Source organism: Desmodus rotundus, chromosome 13 (assembly GCF_022682495.2).
Source record: "Desmodus rotundus isolate HL8 chromosome 13, HLdesRot8A.1, whole genome shotgun sequence".
Lineage (NCBI taxonomy): Eukaryota > Metazoa > Chordata > Mammalia > Chiroptera > Phyllostomidae > Desmodus > Desmodus rotundus.
The window spans coordinates 12,062,493-12,079,880 of record NC_071399.1 but is presented as its reverse complement, the minus strand read 5'-3'; the positions used below and the strand labels follow the sequence as shown (position 1 = coordinate 12,079,880).

Sequence of the window (17,388 nt, the reverse complement as noted above, 5' to 3'; positions counted from 1 at the left end):
GCAGCTGCCCGTGAGAAGAGCTAGTCACTTGTTTTGGTGTCAGATCATGGCTCACAGGTGGTCTCTGCTCTCAAAACCCTGCCTGGCTGTGAGGCCCAGCCCGGGTGGGCCTGGGCATGCGGCTCCGGCTGTCCATCAGCCTCCGAGATCAGTGTTGAGGACCCCAAGTGGGTGCCGTTGTTGGGGACACCACTGTCCTCTCCAGGACAGAGGACAAGAATCGGGGTTTGCCTTTAGTCCTGTATGCGTCAGCTTCAAAGAGCTGAGGAGCACAACAGCCTTCTGAGAATGTTGTTCCACACATCACCAGAAGATGCAGTTTTCTATAAAAATGACTTCCTGACATTTGCACTTTTCCTCAGAGAGCTGCCTTCGGAAAACGGGACAAGCGTCTACGGGGCTGGTGGCTTCATGCCTTACGGCTTTGCGGGAACTTTGGCCGGGGCTGCAACCTGCTTTTACGCCTTTGTGGGATTTGACTGCATTGCCACCACCGGTAAGAGCAGAGTCCTGGCTTCAGGCAGAAGGGGAGGGCCCTCCCTGTACCACACAGGCACCCGTGGGTGGCAGCAGAGGGTCAGGACCGAAAACAGGATTTGGATCTGGTGCCAGACCCAGGTGTGACACCTGCCGCCTATAATAAAAAGACAGTGAATGAAACTCTCTCAGCCTTGATTTCCATGTTGGTAAAACTGGGAGGGTGGGACCTACTCCTCAGAAGGTATGAGAGTTACCTAAGGTACATGCATACATGTGAAAAGTTACTTTGAAAGAACACACATGAAAAATACCCTGCAAGCTGTCAAATACTTTGTAAGTGTTAGTCATAATGACTGCCCTCAAGCTTCTGTCCGGATGCACTGCCCCAGGGAGTGATAATGATGGCCGTGCTCTTCAATCATCTCTTCTTTATTCGCATAATGCACTGTGCTAATTCTTTTCTCTTTCTTTTATACAAGAAGGAAATCACGCCAGAATGACTCTCTCAGTGTCTACTCTGGATTCATACTTTTTGCATGGCCTAATGGTTCATTTTGGATGCTTCCAGTGCCAAATCTCATTAGAGGGATCCAAAGTATACTGTTTCCTATTGAAACTAGAGTTTAATGTAAATAAGTAGATGGGTCGGGTAGCAGTTTATCTGAAGCCTTCATACGTAAGGGCGCACAGAAAGAATCCCGTGACAGTCATTTAATCTCCATGGATGAATCGTTTCCAAAATGGATTAAGAGCGCTTTTCTACCACTAAACATTTACTAATCCTGGAAGAGCATGTTTTTTTCTTTCTTTCTGGAATTGGATTTTTATGTAATAGCAAAGTACCTGCAAGAAGAGAGAACATTTCACGTGGAATAGATGGATCAAGCTAAGAAAACAGAAGGGATGGGAGCAGAGTAGGATTACCGTGGAGGAGGAGGTGAATTCATGGTTTACCCATTGATGTTTTATTCTGCGTGCAAACCTTTTACGTTTCCTTAGGTGAAGAAGTCCGGAATCCTCAGAAAGCTATTCCTATTGGAATTGTGACTTCATTGCTTGTTTGTTTTATGGCCTATTTTGGGGTCTCGGCAGCTTTAACACTTATGATGCCATACTACCTCCTCGATGAAAAGAGCCCCCTTCCCGTAGCATTTGAGTATGTTGGCTGGGGTCCTGCCAAGTACGTCGTCGCCGTGGGCTCCCTCTGTGCTCTCTCTGCAAGGTATGTTGCATTGCCTCTGGGGCTGAGTCTGTTCGGGCTACTGCAAAGTGAGGTCACTGTCTAAAGAACTCCTCTTGTGTATTTTAAAAATAATCCTAATATCCGGGACACATGGTGCAGCTATGTATTCTCTGAATGGTTTGCCTAGAATTGCTCATAATCTTAAATGATAAAGTCCTCTTCCCCCGTCAGTCAAGAGTCAGTACTTCAAGGTAATGATGGTCCAAGCTGCAGCAGAAATACATACAGCATTGGGGCAGGCACCCCTGTATACACACATACATCACACGTACTCATATGTGTATGCGTTATGCTGGTATGCTATGCAAGTATGTTTCCCTGCTGGCTCTGGTGTCACTTGTGGTGCTTCGGACGATGCAGACCCTAGGTGCGGACTTGACATTTTCTGTTGTCTTTTAAAGCCATATCAAGTCTGTGTGCATGGAAACTCTATGCTGTGACATTGTTAAAATAACTCCAATGAGCTTTACTTGTGAAACACTGAGACTTTTTCACATAGCATTGACCAGAGTGAATTTGGTCAAGAAACAGAGGTTACCATTCTCAAATGAATGCTGGAAATTTATATAATATCTACGTGAAAAGGAAAGGGTAGTTAAAACTCAAGTGTTTGGATTACCAGTAGCTGCTTGATTTGACCCTTCAGAATCATTCCTCAGTTTTCCTGAGCCACTCATATTTTAAATTAACAAGTGATTGTAAGATATTTCATTCTAGTTTTATACAGTGCTGTACAGTAGAGCGTTCTTACAAAGAGAAAAAGAATCTCTGATTGCAAATTTTTTTAATGAAAATAATTTTCTAGAAGCCTGATGTTGGAAAAAGATATCTTTTTATATAATTCATCAGCCTAGCTTTTTCCCCCCAAAATCTACTTCATCTTCTCTTCAAGAGAATATGAAGTAACAATTAGAAATTGCTTTCATTGGTTTCTCAGCCACCTGCTAATGGTGAGGTTTATTCTGAATAGTTTCAAAAATCTGCAATGTGACGACACCTTGCTATCCAATCTTAGAAGAGACGGATACACATTCATCCGTGGCCATCCTCAACCTAGCCTTATTAAAAGATAAAGAAGATTGATGTTTTTCATAAAATATTTTACTTATTTTCTCTTAAATGGTTATTGTTCATAATGAAGTAATGTATGGGATGGCGCAGCCAGTAAACATACAAGTTTTTCAAAATGTCCAAAGTTTTCTTAAACTGTTAATCATGGCTCTATCTATGTAGTAATTTCATAGTGAGGTGATTTTTTTACCCTTTTTATATCTTGATTCTCTTGTGATGCTGGGAATTATTACTAATGTGATCAAAGATCGGGCTATATGAGGAAAAATAATGGTAAACTAAACATTACCAATACATAATTATTAAATAAATGGAGGGGCTGTTCTGTGAAATCAAATTACTTAATCTCTTTTTAAATCTCTTTTTATGCGTATTATAATACGTATCTGTTTGAGAATTTTATTTTCTGAGTTATTGCCACTAAAAATGTCTTAATGATATGATTACTTTGGTATTTTTTGTTGTCTTAATTATTTAGATTTAATTCAGTAATAATCACAGGCATGCACAAATCACCTGCATTATTGGTTTTGGTCTGATAATTGCGCTGGGCAGAGATATCTGCAACAGAATAATAAGTAGCACAGTGGTAAACATCGGCAAATACTTTTAAATGCCCAATCATAATATGTTTTAAAAATATGTAATCCTAGCCGCGATGCTGAGGTTTTTACAGTTACCTAATTTCAGTTCTGGGATGTAATTTTGCATGGATGTCTGCCATACTGCATGTGTTTGCCTTTTATTCAGTCTTCTTGGATGCATTTTCCCAATGCCACGTGTGATCTATGCTATGGCCGAGGATGGGTTGCTTTTCAAATGTCTAGCTCAAATCAATTCCAAAACGAAGACACCAATAATCGCTACTTTATCATCGGGTGCGGTGGCAGGTGAGAGAAAGTTAACTTCTATAAAGAAAAGGGGGATCTTTTCTCATCAAGGATTCTGAAAAATATGGAACGCGAGGTGGTTTTCTGTTTCGATTCATGTGAAGATCAGTAACTTGTTTTGTGAATGTTTCCCATTTTGAACGGTTTTGACAGAGGTTGGTTCTGTACTGTCGTGTGTCCAGTCTGTACCTGTATCTACCTGTCCAGAGTAATGCTTGTAATAACTCATGTGGATTATGAATTTTTCTATTCTAGCCTTCTGGGCTCTATGTTTCCTTTACCCCGGATTCTGTTTGCCATGGCCCGGGATGGTTTACTGTTTAGATTTCTTGCCAGAGTGAGTAAGAGGCAGTCACCAGTTGCTGCCACACTGACCGCAGGGGTCATTTCTGGTAAGCTTTACAAATGGGGGCTGCTCAGCATTGGACTTGAACGTTTTATGCGCATGCATGGACTTACAAAGAGGGTCTGCTTGCTGTGCATGTAAGTTAAGAACAAAATTACTGGTAAATTAGGGTGTGATCATTGGGATGACACCTGGAAATCACAGTGGCAATGGTTTACTGAAGTGCATTCTTAACTGACCCTGTGGGACTTTTTGCCATTTTGTTGTTTTAATCTTTGGGGCCTCTCACAAATGTGCAAACGGTTGTAATGGCTGCCCCCTATATGTCACTTATTGTATTCTTCTCAGATTGATTAACGAGCACACACGATTACATTGTCAACACATAAAATTTTAATTACAGAATGATTACTTAATTTTGGACATATTAATTAAAAATAATGATTGATTATTTTCTTTTTTTGTTAAAGATTTAAGTTGAATATTGCTAAAGGACCACAGGATGTTTGAAAAGCTAATGCTTACCCATGCCTAACTAAGCGTAAGGAATGTCGAGGACAGTCTGCCCTTGGAGTCACCGCAGTTAGGGTGCTAGATGTCCCCACTTCCTGGTCCGTCGGGCTCCCCCAGAGCTTCTCACACCTCATGAACCCCATTAGGAATCCGTTTTTCCTTTCACCAGTTTTGTTACTTAAAACTCCAGAAGCTACCTTTTGACATGCCATAATACCAATGTCAAATGCCTTTGGCCAGATTTTTTGACAGAAATTTTCAGAGATTTTACAGATCAAGAGAATGGCCCTAAAGGTCCTATTTCAGGAAGCAAGAGAGAGGCCCTAGCAAGCTTCATAGATAAAATGATAAACCATAAAAAAAAAAAAAGATAAACTATCTTGGTGTAGCGGAAATTCAAACCAAAAGTGGTAATTTTGTTGAGGTTCTAAATTGTTGGAAAAATAGGTTAGAGAATGCTTGTATTTAATTATGTGTGAAATGGGATTTATTTTATAGAGTCAGAAGATATCTAAACAGCTTGACTTTGTAAATATTTTCTAATAAATGTGGCACTTCATTAGGCATACATTGGCAGGTCAAGTCACTTTGTCACCGCTTAGGTCTCTGTACCCATAAACGGAAGCTGTACTAGATAATCTAAAGCCCATTTTAATATTAAACAGTTCCTTGTGGTATTGTTTAAAATCATGACAAAGGATCACTCATTTTATTAATTTCATAAACACTTTTATTTTTCCTAGTGAAACATTGCCTGGTAATATTAGAATTTTATATATTATAGCTGTATATATTCGGAATTTAAAAAAAAACCAAACTATCCTTTCAGGAAGAATGTAATTTGGCAGCATAATAAGATATTAAAATTTAATTAACAAGATAATTCTAACAAAAAGCCTTTTTTTAATGCTCTAAAAATATTTTTTGTTATTTTGTACTCCCATACCTGACTTTGCTTGTTTTCAACTAGATCTGATTGCTTGTATAAATAATTAATCATGTCCTTCTGGCTTGGCTACCTTATTTCGGCTAGCTGGGATTCTTACAAAACATGCAGAAATGCTAACGACATAATGTGTGAGTGTTCCCGCCATGGAGCGTTTTCAAAACAAGGCCTGAGCTGCACTTAAAAGAAACAATACATTGTTGTAGGAGGCATGGGGGGTGCATATGGGGCGGAACCTTGCTTCTGCTCCTGGTTTTAACCTGTCCATAAACTAGGGGTAACAATCCTGTTGTTATAAGGGTTATAACCCAGAAAAGCACATAAAATTGCTGGGGTTTTGGTAAAAAAAAAAACCAAAAAACCCAATACTGGCCATTTTGTGTAGCTGAACCTAAATAATTTTTCCTGTCTCTCAGGCTTATTAAATTGAACATAAAAGGAGGTAGAAAGCTTGCAGAGAGTTCTAGAACACCATGTAAATGGAATGTGGTATCTGCTTACTAAGCTGGGGAGAGCTATGTGGTAAATTCAAGTTAACATTAGCACTTTTTTGATGTTTCAATGGAGAAAAATATTGCTAAGTGCCAGTTGACTCTTCTGCTCTGTGAAGTATGTTTTGCCTGTTAACATACTGGGACTTGGGTGTGGGGCCATAGAGTGAGCCCTCAGATCTAGTCAGTCTGACTGGAGTGAGTGGTTTTAATCAGAGTAGAATTTAGCCTATGAAAGAAACATAATTTAATTGGAAATTATTTTGCTTTGTGTATACCTCAAAATGCAAATGGAAATTAATACAATGAACTCTCATCCTATTGAAAGCTCTTTTATTTGAAGTTTTTTATGGTCTTAAAAAAGGACCTAGCCAATATTTCTTAGCACTGTTTTTCTTCTGAAATGTCAAAAGAGAGTAATAATATTTTCGTTTTTTGCCAAGCCAATATTTCTTTAAGTAATCAAAGTAGATGGTTTTTAATAACCAAAGTAGTAGTTACCAATCTGGTAGCTGAGGGATTTTGCAGTTTTGTTAGCAGTTTATATGTTCTAAAGAACATTGTATTAATTGTGAGAAATGCAGTTTTCTATACTTGAACTGAAACAAGACGAAAACAAACGAAAAGTCAGTCCGTGGTCCCTGACGTGAACATTGTCAGCTGTACGGAATTTTATCACAGGCTGCTTTCTTCACCATCCTTTTGTTCCCCCCCCCCCAGCGGTGATGGCTTTTCTCTTCGACCTGAAGGCCCTCGTGGACATGATGTCCATCGGCACGCTGCTGGCCTACTCCCTGGTAGCCGCCTGTGTTCTCATCCTCAGGTGCGTCGTCCCGGTGAGAAGGCTCTGCAGGGCATGTCCCCTGTTGCAGCCCAGGAAGCAGAGCTAGGGCCGCCCTCCAAGCTCTCAGGGAGTGAGCAGGCTCCAAGCTCAGAGGTCGTGGGCAAAACAACATCAGTAGAAAGTATCGGTCCGAACTTGGTCCTTAGCAAAGAATCAAATACAATTGGTGATTAGCAAGAGGCTGGCCCAATTCTCTGCGAAGGGCAGGTTCTTGTAATATATAAAGACACTTAAAAATACTATACTTTTCTAACAAGAACTCAACTGCTAAGATTTTATACTAAAGACTTAATCATTGAGGCACACACACCCAGATAGAAGTAAAGGATGTTCATGGAGAAGATAATTGACATTAGTGAAAATCTGAACTAACCTGAGTAGCAAGGAGAATGGTTAAATCAACGAGGGTACATTTACTTAGTGGACTGTTCTACAACACATAAAATGACACTTAATTATTTGGAGAAATGTATCAGTTTTAGGATGGAAAGCTCTATGTAGCATCTGAATTTATTTAAATAACGTAAGTTTACATGAAGAAATCATTTTTGCTTGTATATAAACATACATGCATTTATGCCTGACTGGTACTGTACCAAAATATTAGCAGTGATTAACCCTGGGCAGTGGTTTTAATTTTCTTCTATGTACTTTTGAGTATTTTTTTTTCCAGTGAACATACTTCTTCTTTAGATGGAGGACAGATGTTACTTTTAATTTTTTTTATTTTTTTCAATTATAGTTGACATTCAATATTATTTTGTATCAGCTTCAGGTGTACAGCATAGTGGTTAGATAATCATACACTTTACAAAGCGTTTCCCCTGATAATTCCAGTGGCCAACTGGCACACCAAACAGTTATTATAATATTACTGACTGTATTTCCTATGCTGTACTTTACATCCCCATGACTCTTTTGTAACTACCAATCTGTACTTCTCACTCCCTTCACCTTTTCCTCCAAGCCCCCAGGCCCCCTCCCCTCTGGCAACAATCCCATTTACCATTGCATCAAACAAATAAGATACCTGGGAATACATTTAACCAAGTAGGTAGAAGACGTGCCCTCAGAAAGTCGTAAGACACTGAAGAAAGAAATCGAAGAAGATGCAAGTGAGTGGGAGTGTACAGCATGTTCACAGATAGGAGGAATTAACATTGTTCCTTGCACATTTAAGTGAAGGCTGCCCAGAGGGAAGAGGCGGCACTGGGGAGCCTGGGGCAGACACCAGGAGGGGAGGCAGGCTGGTGTGCCGACGCAGGCTGTGGAGGATGAGGAAAAAGTAATACAGGAGAACGGCACGCCCGGGGTTGGGAGGTGGCTGGATGGCTGGGTGAGCTAGTCGGGCTGAAACCGGAGGACTCAGGTAGGCAAGTTGAGGGAGATGAGGCCAGACAGCTAGGTTGCGATGAGGCCTCCGAATACCAAACTGAAGAGTCTGTTATTTTGTCACTGAGACTTAACCAGAGTTTCTGTGCTGTTTTGGGGAACATTTCCTTGGGTCATAGATATGTTCAGAATAATGATCCTGTTATCACAGTTGCCTCACTTTAAAGCGTGACTCTCTTCTGCATCTCACATGTAACGTTTCTAATAAAACGGCCACCAAAGGGAATTGAGAGTTGCCACAGATATCTGTCGGGCAGGGTGGTGGTCGGACACACGTGCTCTGGGGCTGGACCCACAAGCAGCATCCGGTTATGGCCCAACAAGCTGTGACACTGTGAGATGTCTCACTGAGAGTTTCAGGAGCTCGTTTCATTGGGGCCGACTGTGTCTTTGAGAATCAAGACAGCAACCTTTGTTTGGGGACAGGTACCAGCCTGGCTTATCGTACGAGCAGCCCAAATACGCTCCCGAGAAAGAAGCTCTGGAACCGTGTGCCAGTGCGGAATCAGAAAGCGCGTCCCAGGTCACCATGCTGCAGGGACAGGGGTTCGGCCTGTCTGCCCTCTTCAGCCCCTCGGCTCTGCCCACAAAGCAGTCGGCTTCTCTTGTGAGCTTCCTGGTAGTGTTCCTTGGTAAGTCCTCACCTCTGCGGCGTCACAGAGCCCCAGCAGGCGTGTGCGGGTGGAGCAGGTGGGATGGGAGGTAGGACGAAAGGCCTCACGTCACCCTGGAGTAGGTTAGCAACTACCTGGGGCCCTGAAGTGTCCACCTAGTGGGCCACTAGACTTTATATTAGCAGGACAAATTTATCATATTTTGGTAAATGAAGAAGACAGGAAGAAATTCATAAGGTGAGAGTGTCTGGAGTAGATAATGGTACATTGCAGTAGCTGTTAGGGAGCTCCCTGTGTAAAAGCATCCGGCCAGGTACACCTGCCAGTCACAGAACTGGGACCCCAGGAGGCTGGAGGCAATATAGACAGTGCTGTCTGCTTACCCACAGTTATGCAATCTCTCACATATTGAGAGACGTTTATTGAGCATCATCTGTGTGCCTGGAACTCTGCTGGCACTTTGGATATCAAGAGAGCTGGCCCTTGCACTCGCTGGGCTTTACGATACAGGATTATTGTTGCCACAGCTAGGGGAAGTGCAGATTTCTCTGAGAGCACAATGGTGGGGCCCCTAACTCAGACTTACTGGTCAGAGGTAGGGTTGGTGGGTGGCGATGTCCCTCTCAGAAACAAGGAGAAAAGATGCAGGTCATTTTATTTGTTTACAACAGCTGAACATGGACAGGCTTGCCATTTCCCATTTGAAAAAAGCGGAATACCAACCGCCGACAGTGGCCCATGAGTCCACGTGCTATAGTCTGAGACAGTAACAGATGAGGACCCAGGTGGCACATGGGCAGGGCAAGCAAGGCCGTCGTGCCCGAGGGCAGGTTGACTTCCTAAGAGGAGACGGTTGTGAGTAAGCAAGCGGCGTTTCCTAAGTCAGGGAAATCAGCCATTTCTGCCCGTCCTGAAAATGAAGGATCTGAGTACTTGGCAAAGTGACCGTTGCAACTGAGGCACCTGAGGGAAGTGTGCGTGCTGACCTTGTGTGACGTGCGTGTCTCCTCTGCAGCATTTCTCGTTTTGGGCCTGAGTATTCTGACCACCTACGGAGTCCAGGCCCTCGCCGCACTGGAGGCGTGGAGCCTCGCTCTCCTGTTGCTGTTCGTGCTGCTCTTCTTCGTCGTCATCCTCACCATTTGGAGGCAGCCCCAGAATCAGCATAAAGTCGCTTTCATGGTTTGTGTCGTGAGGGTTAGAGATGCTAAATATGGGGCACGAGTTCCCTTGGACATTAGTTTTTATCACTTTTTTTAAGCCTTTCTGAAGTTAACCAATGAACAAGAGTGTCTCAATTCTTTGAGATGATCCTTTTTGTCACAAGTACTCTGCCTGTGTCGGCTGTGCGACTGCCCTTTTCAAAAACTTGAGGATGCTCCTATCACACACAGTGTTATATATAATAGCACACAGATTCCTTGTCAAAGAATCTACAGTAACAAAGGCGTAATTGGAATATCTTATTTTAAAAGTCAGTACCCTCTCAAGAAGCTTATTCCCACCAAAAGCCCTTCCACTGCACAGGAAATTCTCACATTCGAACTAAGAGCAGGTTTCAGCTGGGAGAGAGCTTTCTGGAAGCATCCCCCGAGATGCTGCGTGTATCCACAGTCCCAGAGGCATGGCTGGTAGACGCCCAAAGTATACCTGTGAACCCGAGCTAAACTAACCCTTAAAGCCAGTTGCTTCTTAGTGATGATGCAGGTGTTCACAGGCCACACAAATCCTCTGTTGCTTTGGGCCACAGTAAATAATGTAAAAGGTGATGCTCTCCTTAGTTTTCTTTAGAAGAGTGGCTTTTATTCAGGTTGTCCTTTGCCAAAGACTATAAACTTACAGACACAGAATGAAAATGTATAGTATGTCAAATTAGTTACCACCACATGGAAATAACTGGGGGAATGTGCTTTCAGAGTCTGAGTATAGTGAAGAAGACACTTTCCCCTGCAGGTTCCGTTCGTCCCGTTCTTGCCAGCGGTCAGCATCCTGGTGAACATTTACCTGATGGTCCAGCTGAGTGAGGTGACTTGGATCCGGTTTAGCATTTGGATGGCACTCGGTAGGTCTTTTAATGCTCTCACTTTCTCAACGTTGGCTCTGTCTTTCCAACTTCATGCACTGATTCAAGAAATGCATCCCTTCCCTCTTCCCAGAAATAAAGGTTTTTCTTGTCCATTTCCTCCTTTTCCAAGTTTGAGAACATCTGAGTGCTTACTTTTCCACATGTTTTCAGATGCTTTTTAAAAATGCAAGTCTCCCAGTAACTCTGTGGAACCCTGTAGGTTCAATTTTCTCCAACATGATGGATGAGAAAAATGAAGCCCCAAAATGTCACAGGATCTCACTGACAAATGGAGCCAAGTTTCCCATCCCAAAGCTCTATTTCCAGTGTGCCAGTAGGTTTTTGGAGACATTTTGAGTGAGCTAATAGCAAAACAACCCCCCCCAAAACACCTTTTTTCTAATATCTAAATTTGTTGTTATTAGAGCCTCAGAGCCCTGTGCCTTTGTACTAAATTCTCGTGTCCCAGCAGTCATCCACCTAAAATGCTGCTCTTCTGTTCTCTGAAAGGGTTCCTGATTTATTTCACTTACGGCATTAGACACAGCCTGGAGAGCAATCCAAGGGATGAAGATGACGATGAAGACTCGTACTCAGACACCGTTAATGCAGCAACGGAAGAAAAATCCGCCTTTCAGGCACATGACCACCACCAAAGAAACCTCAGTTTACCTTTCATACTCAGTGAGAAGACGAGCGAGTGCTAATGCTTGCTGGAGCAGAGTCCACAGTCTTAACATGCACATCCCACGCTGAGTAACCTGGACAGGGTAGCAGCATCGTGCCGGCTTGTCATGGGCTTGCTTGTCATGGGACATAGTTCCCCCTAATTTATACTCACCTGGACAGCACCTCCTCAGGCAATGCATTACATACCTGGGGAAACCTGAGCTCTCTCCTAGTGCTGAGTATCTCCCAAATAATGTGTGTGTGTGTGTGTGTGTGTGTGTGTCAGGGAATACAACTGTTAAAAGTTGTCTGTACTTGGCTATTATTGCATTACATTTTTCCAGTGTTTGTCTTGAATTGGTGTCGTATACTGCACACACTGAAATGCAGGTATTCACCGCATAGAAAAGTGTTTTGTATATGCTTGGTGTTGTTAGGGAAATGACTTGCTTTTCCTCATTAGATTTCATTAATGTCAACCTAGAACATGCTACATGTGCAGTTACTCATCTGGGTGCCTGTCATTGGTCAGGAGTAACAGGAGGGGACAAGAAATGAGCCTTTTTCTGTAACTCATAAAGCCAGCAATGGGTTTAGTACAGAGTTTTCTTGTATGAGTTCTGGCAGTTTGCTAAAGCTTTAGCCAGTAGAAGTGTTTGCAGCCGCCTTGCTACACAGGGAGGCGTGACCTTTTGTCACCAGGAGGCACCCCTTGGAACTGCTGTCTTCTCTTAGCACAGTGGTTCTTCAGTCTGAGGCCTTCACCTGCCGAGAGTGACATGCCCCCCCTCCGCCCGGTCAGGGGCTGAAAGGCAGGGAGTGTGATCTCCTCGAGACCCTCTGTGCCAGAATGTGGTCCCCATGGCCAGAAAGCTGGCATAAGTAGCAATGATGAGGATGTGTTGGAAAATCAGAGTTAGACACATGCTTGGATAAGTAGCTTCCAAGCATCCTTGTTTTGAAAGTCACTTAAAATCAGCCAGTAGAGTCTCCACATTGCGCAGTTGGTGGGGTGATTCATACTTTTTCCATTACTTACTAACCAATCACAGTTCAGGGTCTTTTAACCCTGTCAGACAAAGAATTCACTCCTCCATTTCCATTCTCATTTTGTCTTGTCCGAGATACAAGGGGTTACAGTTACAAATTCTACCTTTACTATGTGCAAACGTGGAAAAAAATGAAGGGACGTGAGAAGGAAAAATTTCCTTGTTCTAATTTTAAAGTGCCTATTCAGATATTAAAGGGCATTTGGCTTAGTTTGAGGGGGTTAGATCTAATTTGTTTCTTTTGCAAACATTTAGGGATGTTTTTCCTCCCTCGTGCAATAATAGTTTAGCACTTATAACCTCACTTATTTTTAAATGGCCACACTAAAACTATTCATATGAGCTCCAGTATACTATAATAACCCATCAGTGGTTGGGAAATAAAATATTGTGATTAAATACATGATTATATAAAACTCCAAGCTAAAAACTTAACCAAATGAAAGCTGTAGAAACCAGCAATCTTTATACAACTAAATAATTCGTTTTTAGATGCAAGATTCACTGATTACTCTATGTGACTTTGTAGGGTTCGCTAATAGTGGATCTGCAGTGTGATTTGTTTCTCATGAATTATATATTTCTTACAAATCCTTAAATGGTCCCCTAGTTGAAGCTGGAGGCTCAGCACTTAGGTATATATGGGTTACATTCCCAACACAAGTGTTACCAAGCACACCAATTGACCGACTTAATCCCAAAACAAGGCAAACATTTCTGTCAGCTCTTCCAAGAGATCCGTTATGTTATTGCTGCATTAAGAAGCAAGTTGCAATGGAGTGGTCTAACCAAGAGTTCGGAGTGATTAAATATCAATCCAACGGGCAGAAAGCCTGGCTCTCTGGGTGCTGGAGTCCTGGCTTCCCTGACTCAGAACTGACATTCCACAAGCCTCAGGGTGTACGTGGTAACACTCTCCCCCAAGCTCCTGGTCTCCCTGTAGAGGAAGAGTTAGGCAGGCTGGGAGTGAGGACTGAGTAAGGACCGCAGGCCTGCTCCTGAGTCCTCACAGCCATGCGCTAAGGCCCGCTTTTATCCCATCGTCAGTCTAGAATAGGCCCTTCGCAGGGGACATGAGGGATTTCGTGGACGCATACCTAACTCTCTTATCGTAACAGAATCCAGAAACTCATTTAGAATGTGACAGGCAGCTAAAATTATTATGCCCACTGTGTTCATTTAGGAGCAGAATTTAGTTAAAAAAATATTTTTCCACACTGAAACACTTTGCGAACACAAATATCTATGAAAAGACGCTTTGTCAGTGACTGCTTTTTCTCTGTGAAGACTCAAATGTCAGTCTGTGTGAGTGTATATATATTATATATGTATATGTATGTCTGTGTATTTCAACTGTCAGTATAAAAGACGGTTGGGTTTAAGATGAGCTTTGGAAATAATACCATTGTGTGGATTAAAAAAAACCCCTACTGATGTAGAGGTAATACAATGTTTTGTATTGATAGGTACGCTTATATAAAATATTTAGGTTTTAAAGTATTTTGAAATACATAGTGATTTTATATATATGATATTTTCTATAGATAGATTCTTTAAAGAAGCTATATTTATAATGTTTCTAAGATGAAATCACTAAACTCTAGTACATCGTAACAGGTACTTTCTGACATGAAGTGGGGTTGGGGACATCAGGGTGTGCCTGGTGACTTGTCTCTCTGCCACCTTCTCGGCATCTCTGCCTCAGTCTGTCCAGAAAAAGCCGGTACTACCCACTTGGGTACCACTTCCCTGTTCCCACACTGGAATTCATAACCCTTGGAACAAAATGGTGTTTTTACTTTCTTAGGAGTACCAAAAAAATTTTTTTTAATTAACCACACTTATATAAAATTCTGTCCAGAAATTAAAAAGTACATAAACATATCCTCTTCATTGTGATTGCATAAAAACAGCTTAATATAATTTTTTTGTACTAGGAAATATGGTTTTATAACATTTTCAGTGAGAAACTTCCTATGATAGCACCTTTATTTGATGCTCTTTTAAAAGAGAAGGTGGTTAATGAAAAGCCAAATGAAAACTATCCTACCCTACATTTAACAAGGTAGTATGCAAATTCAAGTTTAAAAATTATTTATGAGAAAACTTATATTTGAGCTTATAAATTATTGCATATTCACATTTTTCCAAGAGATAGATATCTCTTGGAAAACTAAGACCAAAACCTCATTTGGGATATATACATTAAAGCAAAACTAATGTTGATATATATAAAACTTTACTATTATCAACCATAGTTGATGGAAAATATTTGTTTGAGAATTATGTTCCTTTAAAAGATAAGAGCCTCTCTCAATTTTTCTGAATAAACATTTTTAAATTTTTCTAGTAAAAAATTTTTAAATTTTATATTCTATGCCACTTAAAAGATCTACTTGAGCCATTTACTGTATCTTCAAAGAAATTTAACAACAGGTTCCTCAAGTTCAGTTTTTACATTTTAAATATTAGCCAAAATATTTTTGTAGGTAATTGTTACAGTATTTTGAATTGGAGTCTATATTTACCAAATTATTTTCTACACTTATTTGAATGCCTTGCAAGGACAATAAAGGAAAGTAATCGCCCCCAGTGCCACGGGGAACAGGTGGGTTTTGTCTCCTGGCCTCATAGATGGGGCCTCGTAGATGGGGCCTGTTCTGACATCACAACCTGGGATGTGGTCATGCCCCGCCCCTGGATGTCGTCCACGATGTTGTCTGCCTAATTTCTGCTGATGAGCTTCAAGTTAACACCAAAAATGCAATTTCCGCTGAATTTTAAAGGATTAGACCGTACATCATGGAGTATTAAAATCCACACGATTGGTGCGACTTTGGGGCAGGAGGGATTAACTGTTTAATTTTACTACTACTAGTGCCAAAGTAAAAAAGTGCCTTCTCTGTACCTGTTCTACTTAGCGTTCTCTAACACATCCTAAAATATCAAGGGAAAAAGTGCCAAAGTTCACGTATAGTGCCTAATACCAGCCCAAGTCACTTTTTAATGTAGATTTGAAAGTAAGGCTGCTTGCCTTTGTTATTTAGCTGTTTATTTTTCCCCTCTTTGTCTAATTATGTTTAAACATGTTTTAATGGCTTTCTGTTTTCTGGGTTTTGAGAGGCCGTCGCTGTTATTGTTGTGGTTGTTGATGTGGTTGTTGGTTTTTGTAACATTCATTATTGTTTGTATGTACACAGTTTAGTCGTACTGATTTCAAAGGTATTTTGTTATGGCTTGACCCAGCTGGCAACCCTATTTGCTGGGAGCACTACACTTAGCTTTTATTCATTACGGCCGAAGCCACTGCCACAATCTCTGAGCTCTGGAAGCTTTCCCTGACCACTGGGGCTCCGTGGGGGTCGTAAACCAGGACCCTGTGCTGGTTCCAGAGTTGGGCACCCTGCAAAGGGCGAGCATCCATAGCTACTCCTGTTGGGTGGGGTCTTAGGGTGTCAGGGGAGGGTATGAAGTAAAAGCCCTCACATGCAATAAGGTAGTTCGAGGTCCTTAATGTCAGTTCCAAATGTCCCATGAGTACACTAAGGTGAATGACGAGGACAAAGGAAGCTCCGGGTTTCCTGGAAGGGATGGCTGCTCCCTGGAACCAGCACCAAGGGGCCTGGCTTACCTGCCATCCCTGTCCGCCCACTGACAGCCTTGGCGGGGGAAGGAACCTCTCATCACCACCTGCAGGGCAGTGTCCCTGGCCCATGCCTGGTTGACAGGCTCTTCCCCTTTGGTGTCCACTAGGGGTGCCCAGTTGTCTTATTGCTTTATTTTGTGATTGTACTCAGTAGAAACTGTCAGTGGAGCCCAAAACCCTACAGGAATTCTGCCTGTAAAACCAACCAAGACATTGGACTTGCGTGAATGTAGATTTTTTGTTTAGTAGGTAATTTTACATTTAAATGTTTTCAATGATAATCAATGTTCCTTTTTACTTATAAAGTTGGATTATTTTTTAGAATTTGTAATAAATAAAAACTATTGCTGCTTTACCACTGTAAAATAGGCTTTCTAATGTGACCATGTATTTTTTAAATAAATTTTAATACAACTTGTAAAACAATGTAGTATGCCTGTGTGTCACATGTACCAAAGCATACATTTTGCACATACCTCATTTAAACTGCTTCTTTCATTTGGGAAACTTTAAAGCTCAGAAATATAGTGCAATCTAAATTGAAAAAATTACACGGTTAGGAATACTCACCTGGTTAGCCTATGCCTAACCAAGTCCGAGGAGATAAAAGAGATGTCTCACATATCCTCAACCCTCATGGCACAGTCCAAAAAATACGGAAGCACATTACCCCAGGACCACACACTTCTGAGGTCCTGCCACTTCCACCGCCATTTAACAGGCCGATCTCTTTGACGTCACTTTTGTCTGTGAGAAGCTCCTCAGAGTGTTCCTGGCCAAATCATAGCCTTTAATAACGGGTGATCAGTTGTGTGTAACTAAGAAACATTTTTACCGTATAGTGAATAAATACCCGCCACCTTCAGTCCTTTTTACCCTCTGGGAAGGACGAGTCAAAGCGCTTTCTGACATGGCTCATGTTATTTAAAATTGCAAACCCCTTGAAGGGGCGTGTTTAATTTTGGAATGTCTGTGTGTGTATATATGTACACTGAATTCTTATCGATTCTAGTGAATTGCAGGGAATACCGTATTGAATTTTAAAACTTTAATATCAATTTAGCCAGCATTGAAAACCAAGCTAAAACAGCGAGGTATTTCCCAAGTAGAAGCCTAAAACCTCATCTGT

General features: G+C 41.6%; 1 protein-coding gene across 2 annotated transcripts in view; it reads left to right on the top strand.

The window, feature by feature from the left end:
* SLC7A2 (solute carrier family 7 member 2) overlaps positions 1–16,685 on the top strand; it is a 55,270-nt gene extending 38,585 nt beyond the window's left edge. Inside the window, exons 5-12 of one of the 2 annotated variants that reach the window (XM_053916413.1) lie at positions 363–496; positions 1,480–1,702; positions 3,940–4,076; positions 6,701–6,803; positions 8,643–8,848; positions 9,846–10,012; positions 10,784–10,892; positions 11,406–16,685. In XM_053916413.1, coding sequence (XP_053772388.1) covers positions 363–496; positions 1,480–1,702; positions 3,940–4,076; positions 6,701–6,803; positions 8,643–8,848; positions 9,846–10,012; positions 10,784–10,892; positions 11,406–11,602 — 1,276 coding nt within the window. In that variant the 3' untranslated portion in view covers positions 11,603–16,685. Of the gene's footprint in view, positions 1–362; positions 497–1,479; positions 1,703–3,544; positions 3,685–3,939; positions 4,077–6,700; positions 6,804–8,642; positions 8,849–9,845; positions 10,013–10,783; positions 10,893–11,405 lie in introns of both variants that reach the window. The other variant, XM_053916412.1, reaches the window with a different exon arrangement.
* Positions 16,686–17,388: the final 703 nt, after the last annotated feature.